At 34.4% G+C, this 7,295-nt stretch overlaps 1 protein-coding gene across 1 annotated transcript in view; it reads right to left on the minus strand.

The window, feature by feature from the left end:
- Positions 1-5,595: 5,595 nt before the first annotated feature.
- LOC108743339 (fasciclin-1) overlaps positions 5,596-7,295 on the minus strand; it is a 59,449-nt gene continuing 57,749 nt past the window's right edge. The window contains exons 8-9 of the mRNA XM_025979343.1: positions 6,104-6,264; positions 5,596-5,604 (exon numbers count right to left, since the gene is read on the minus strand). Coding sequence (XP_025835128.1) covers positions 5,596-5,604; positions 6,104-6,264 — 170 coding nt within the window. The remainder of the gene's footprint in view (positions 5,605-6,103; positions 6,265-7,295) is intronic.

The raw sequence follows: 7,295 nt of genomic DNA on the forward strand, positions 1-7,295 counted from the left end.
AGTACTGCACGGAAAAATTGACCATTTCATCCACTACAATTGCATTGCTCAAATGTGCTGTTATTGGTACCAATTGCTACTGAAAATATCAACGAGATGTTTATTTATATTTGAAGACATGTTAAAGGCTTTAACGCTTGTTTTCGACTCGCACTACTATTCATGATTGAACAAAACTCTTGGCAGGTACTGTATGAAAAAGTATGTTTAATGAACAAGAGTCGAGAGTATAATGAGCTTTTCTCTTCGTACCTACGATTTTGCCAGCGCGCATCAAAGACATTGGAAGGGGCACATCGCTACAGAAAGTAAATGAAGTATAACAAGGGCGTGTTAAAAATGCAGCAAGTAACCACGGTCCCAGGTGGAAACAAGAAAGGAGATACGTCAATTCTCACAGATAATTTATTGCGGACTTTTGATCGTCCTAACTATACATAATTTGCTTAGTGTACGGAACGAGTCGTAATAGCTCACCAAGTTGGGCTCCGTTGGGCAGTAAAGCAGTGAGCATACGATTTGGTTTTTGAGTTTGACAATTGAGAAGTGTTTTAGAGAATAGTACAAATGGCGCAGTAAACACCATCTGTAGCACGATGCTACATTTTAGGATTACATATGCTCCAACAAGGTGCACTTGTGTGGATATCTACTTGCTACAGATGGCGTTTACTGCGCCATTTGTAGTATTTTCTAAAACGCACTGTTAGGACAGCAGGTAAAAGTTGATCTGTGTTCTGTCGGAGCTGCCTGCGACGCGCTGATGAGATCCAAAAAGATCGAAATCGCGATCCACGTCTGGCAGTTTCGACAGAATACAGACGACTTCGAATTATTTTAATTGAGAAGTGGTTGCTCATAGCACAACAGACCGTTGCGTTTCCTATTTTTGATTACTTATAATGTTGTCGAGACCCATTCGCTTTAGATTAAGCTATAGCTCCTAACTGTAGTCTTTTTGATTATGAATTGGATGATATTCCACCGCTAGCATTTCTGAAGTTACCTCAATCGAAAGATTTCGACAGTTTGAGTACCTACTAATTATTATTTATTTACTTGTTTATTTATTACAACTGCCTATATTTCCTTTCCCATATACAAAATTTCGTCATAATTCCTTAAAGTTGGTTGTTCTTGCGATAGGTCTTCAAGCTAAGCCTTTGGAAGAATGGAGCATCCAAGAAGCAGAAGGCTCCTTCGTTGGAGAAACGGAATACGGTGATTATTATTTAAATTACGACAGCCAAATCGGAAAAATACCAGACAATGAAGAAAATCATTACGGTGAGGACCTTCTGTTAAACGATGAACACCTTGATGAAGGTGTTGAGGGACGAGATTCGGAGAAGGAACAAGTCTTCGAAGAAAAACAAGAAGGTGAACCCATTGAGGAAGAGGAAATAAATGAACAAGACGATGATAAATTAAAGGAGGATATGGGAAAAGATGACGATGAAGCTCCAGATGAAGAAGAAGAAGAAGAACAAGATGGAGCATTCGCAGATGTAATGGAAGAAATTGCGCAGTCGGGACAACTATATGATCAATTGAAAGAAAACAACGAAGAAAAAGGAGATGCAAGTAAACTAGATGAAGAAAAGAATCTTGAAGAAACAGATGATGAAAAACCGGCTGTCGTAAAAGCAGATGAGACTTTAAAAAATGTGGAGGCAATCGATAAACTAATCAATGCTATTCAAAAGGAAGCTGTACTCGAACAAAATGAACCGGTTATTGTTGAAGAAGCGGGAAATTATCCAGAAATTGAAGGCAATTCAGTCAATGAGAGATTCATTAAACGAATAAAAGATGAAATTGTAGATGAGCAACATTTTGTAAGAGATGTAGCTAAAGCCGCGGAAAAACGGCTACTCAAACATATCGTACAAGAAATGGAACAAGAAGAAGAGCGAATATTGGAAAAAATACAGTGACAATTAGATAGCATCAAACTAATTGAGAAAAAGAAAATAACCGTAAAGCATTAAAGAACACCACATTAACAACATTGTTAGAAATGCATAAATAGTAGTGATTCTTGTATTTTTGTTTACGTATATAAATAATTATTTAAATGAAGTTCTTTATTATTTATGACTTTACATACTGACAAATAAAAGGGTTTTCAATACTTCAATACACAATAAACAAGATCTGTTACATTTAATTTAAACTTGATCTTAGAATTCTTCATCATGTTAAGATACTGAAATAGAAGATTTAGACACAATTTGTTTTTTATTATTTAGGAAATTATCTATCGCTTTTATAATTACTTTGTTAATATTTTATGTAATACCAATTCCAACAAGATCAAATAACATTTAAAAGAAATTAAACTCAAATTCTGTGATATAATTTTATAACATATAACTATTTAAACTGTCTACTAAGAAATTTTCAACATATGGATTTATCAAAAGGTCGATAATTGTTTCGACCAATGGGCAATTTTTAAAGAGTACGTATATATTTATTTATAAGAGTATGCAGAATGTGTAAGAAATAGGAGGAAACAATACAAAAAAAAAACAATTGTGTGGTTTTATAAAGCCGCGATGCAAGTGAAACTCTTCGGATTGTAGGTATTTAATTGTAAATTTTCGGAAAATTATTCGATTTAGGGTATTGAAATTAAAATCGCGTTCTTAATCTTATCTTATCATCATCATAAGGTCGTCAGTCCTAAGACTGGCTGGACACGTACCTCCACTCTTTCCTATCCTGAGCTAAACTTCGCATTTCCCTAAAACTAGAACAGCCCACATCCCTAACTATTTGTGAACAGTAATCTAATCTAGGTCTACCTCTACCCCTCCTAACTCCTGTTTCTGCCTCTAATATGTCTCTGACTAGACCTTCATGCCTGANAAAATCGCCATGTTAATTTTATCTTAATGATTGGGAAATGGGAATGATAATGGGAAATCAATAGTAGACAAGATATCCAACTATAAATATTAATTTCAATCTGCGTATGAGAGTACGGAATACATAATAAATACAATAATTCAGATGATAGACGCATACTAAAAACTAAGAACAATATTTATTTAAATCTTGAATCATTTTGAACTTCAGTTATTCTATCAATAATTTCATCTTCGCTTTGAGTTTCACAGTCTATAAATGTAATTGTCATGCACTTGCACGAATGAGTGAGAATATAGATGCTACACGGTTAGCGCATGCGAGCCGTGGGTCCCGCCATATTGGCCTTGACTGCTCTGCCGAGCGTCCAGCTGTAATGCAACGTGCGATAGATGGACGAAAAAATTTGAGGCAAAGTAGGTAATAAAAGTTTCACTTTAACAACCAAGAGCACGATATTGACACATTGAAAAAAGAGACAAGACACACACACACATCATACACACATCACACACATACATCACACTCACACACTCACACACGCATACACACACACACACACACACACACAAGCGAGCGCACACACAGTGGAACGAATGGTACACAATCGGTTCCATGGTGAATATTAATTTAAAATTGTGCCTAAATGAAAATTTAAATATGACGAAGTGTAACGTGACCAAAATAAATACAATGCTCCGATAACAGAATAATAAATCATATCTAATTACGTACAAGTGGGCTAATTGCAAAGGAAGTGTTAAATATAAACTTAAGCTATTTTACGCAACAAAAACTCAATTAAAAGAATTGATTCGTCTCATTTGTAGTAACACGGAACCAGTAATGTTTTTCAGCAACAATGCTTTTAAATATTTAAAAATTGGCCTTAAAATCAGTTACTACGGCATGTCAAAGCATGACTGCATTTTTGAGTCGTAGGTACAAAGCATTAAAAATGAATGACATGCATTACAATGCAAATTTTACTATTGTGTGGAAAAATCGATAGAAACGTTTCGTCAAACAATAGCACAGGGTCAAATCAGTTTTATCAAAAAGAATCACTTTTGTTTTCGCGTACAATTAATTTGGAAATTAAAAAAGACGTTGAATGTGTATATTTGGAGCACGGCTATGTATGGGTGCCACAAGTGGACGAAAACAATAGTCTAAATCTTTATGCCAGGCGTCGGCATGTAATGTTATTTAATTTGGTATTTGAATGTTTCTTAAAATTTTTATCGAGGTCCAGAAAAAGCATATTCCTTCCTCCAAAAATAATGAGGGTGGCGCTCAAAACTCAAACATACTTTGTTGTCTACGGAAAATATTATTTAAATAATTTACTTTGAAAAACGTTTGGCGCTCCAGTTCTTGACCTTCCGCGGTCGGTCCGGACCTGGACCGCGCTCATCCAGTTGCTGACCGGGACTCTGGGACTCTAACGCATGCCGGTTGGTCTAATATTTAAAGTGCTTTCCAATGTTTTAAATAGTCTCTACAGGGGCTCCAATAAATAAATAAAATAAATGTCTCTGCCAACACGAACACCTCTCCTCAAACAGAGATAAGATCGCAAAAAAACTTGGGTGTTTCATTCCCACCAGCCACTAGCGGGCAGTCTCTCCGGACTACGCCGGAAAGTAGGGCGGAAGGCCCTCTTCAGCCTGCTTTCAGAAATTGTGGGAATGGGTGGGTGGTGGTTCGGGTGAGAAAAATGAAACGGACGAAATGAAGAGAGAAGAGAATTAAAGATTATCGGTGGAATATTACTGCTCCAGCATTTGCCTAAGTGATCCAAGGAAGAAGAGATCGCAAGTCAACCTGTCTAATATCCTACGCTTAACTAGAGAGATGCCGACAGTGTACAGGCACATGTTGTAAGGTATATTCGGNCTGTTGAAGATATCAACCTTAGAAGTCGGTAAAATGTCTAGAAAATGTCTGGAGGGAATCCTGAAAGCGTACGGGAGAATTAGATACTTCAAACAAATATCAATAGATGACGACAAAATGTCATAACTCGATAAAAACTATAACCTAGGCATTTGTAATAAAATAAAACTAGTCGAGTACGTGTAGGTACACTGAGGGTTCTATAGTAAACCCTGAAGATGTATACCAAGTTAGATACTGTAATAGCAATGGTCGGAATGTACTTTTCCCAATTTTGTGTTTATAATAGAAAGTAAGTACTTTCTTTTTCTATCAAATAGGAATTATACATATTACAAATTGTTATAAGCCAAATCAGAAATATAGGCCATCTTCAGGGTTGTTTAAAACATTACCATGTATGCTTGATGATTTTTAGTAATTTTCAAATTGCAATGGTAATGTAACATAATTGACTGGAGTAGATTTCTTAAAGCAGTTTATGATTTATCTAGTAGCTTACTAATTTGACCAGGATCTCCTGGTTCCAAGAATATTAAAGTGCATAAAGGATTAAATTTAGTTTAGTCAAAAAAGATATGTTAAAATGACAATTTCACAATACCAACAAATATAAAAAGTCACTAACATACAAGTTGATTTTTTTAAACATCTCGAGATCATTTACATTTCTACTTTTGGCTCCTACTTGAAACATGAGAAGATGTTACATAATAATTAATTGAGTAATTGAGATTTCTGTCTTCGTAGTTTAATTCAAATCGATAGGCGAATGCTTTAAGTAATCACATGCCTTCGCATTCAGCGCAGGCGCGTATACTACTACCCGTCCTAAAACATATTGTCGGTTGCATTAAAACGCGATTTGTCTAATTAATAAAGATATTAACCTGTCAAAAATAAATATCGCTAATATAATTTGCACTAACCGTTTTTTATTAGTAGTTGTATTTCATAGTAAGTACTAGGATTAATAATAGAGGAATTAATTTAAAATCTTTGTTGCTCTTATCATTTTAAATGATAAACGCTGATAATTCTGTTGTTATGTTACAATGAGTCATGACTTTACATACCTTTCCTTAAGTCACGGATGATATTTTGATATAAACAGGAATGAGTAAGTAACCAATATACTGGATAAGTATGCAAAATACAGGGTGTCGCTCTACACTATTCTAGGTAAAGCTTATATCAATCAAAATATAGCGTTTACTCATAATTAATAATTGAATACTATTGATTTCGCATTACGCTTTAATAAATAACTAAATCTTGGTATCGGTTATGCAAGCGGGTAAAAGCAAATGAGTTAATTAGTAAATCTTACCTCGATAAACTGTTTGACAGTGAAGTCGACGATCATTAGCGGCTTGTGAATTAAGTGAATGACGCCGTTTTGAACTGGAATATTAGCCTTGACTATCTCTGCAAACACGACTCCTGTAGGATGACGGTTGTCGCCCATCAAAGTGTTGCTCTTAATATAAACTGCAACGAAAAGGATTCATTTAACACAAATTTTATAAACAGGATAAAATTATAAGTGAAATTCTTGGTAATTATCCATAATTGGGCCTCCAGACCCAAATCGCTCCAAAAAGTTTTTAATCGATTTCTGATCATTCTACATAATAGAATTAGATATTAGAAGGTAGGGGAGACAGTTTTTTATGACTTCATAAATAAAAAATAAAAAAATTTTGAATGACNATCAGAGAAATAGAGAGGAAAAGATGACAGTTTAGAAACGTTAGGACGCCATATTTGATGTGCGCCATCTTGAATACCACTATCTCGACATGGCGTACGTTCTAACTTTGAGTTCGTCAGTTTTAACACCAATTCTTTAAAACAATTCTTCATACGAAGTGTGATGCAAGAAGATTGAAAAAACAGTTGAGGGATGGAGGTTTATTTAATATTATTTAATAACACCAACGTTTCGCCTATTCTTTTAAGTCTTTTTCAAGGCTTCAATAATTTTACAATAAGTCACGTTAGAACAATGAAGATTGTAGTTCCGTTATATATACTGTAACATTTAATTATTAACATATTAATCTGGTAAGTTTTTCCAGCATTGACTTATTTCGAAGTAAACTAATTCTAAAATTATTGTAGTCTTGAAAAATACCTTAAAAGAATAGGCGAATCGTTAGTGTGATTAAATAATATTACGTAAACCTTCACTCCCCAACTGTTTTTTCAAATAATTGAGTTTAGTACACAAAAATGAAAATACATAGATGTAATTAATATTAACTAGTTCTTCTTTCTTATCAGTCACTGTGAGCTCAAAACTGATAGCACCATTGGTTCGATTGATCGAAATTCACTTTTGTGAATAATTTGTTTAATCACTTTCTTTGTGTTAAAAATTGTTTGAAAAATTAAATTTAAAGGAATTGTTTGTAAATAGTTATGCAACACATCGTACACTTCAGCATAAGAAATTGCTGATACTAACTACGTAATACTACTTTGGCCTGTGCTGACAGCACTAATAATTCTTTTTTTTT

Source organism: Agrilus planipennis, unplaced genomic scaffold (assembly GCF_000699045.2).
Source record: "Agrilus planipennis isolate EAB-ADULT unplaced genomic scaffold, Apla_2.0 scaffold364, whole genome shotgun sequence".
NCBI lineage: Eukaryota > Metazoa > Arthropoda > Insecta > Coleoptera > Buprestidae > Agrilus > Agrilus planipennis.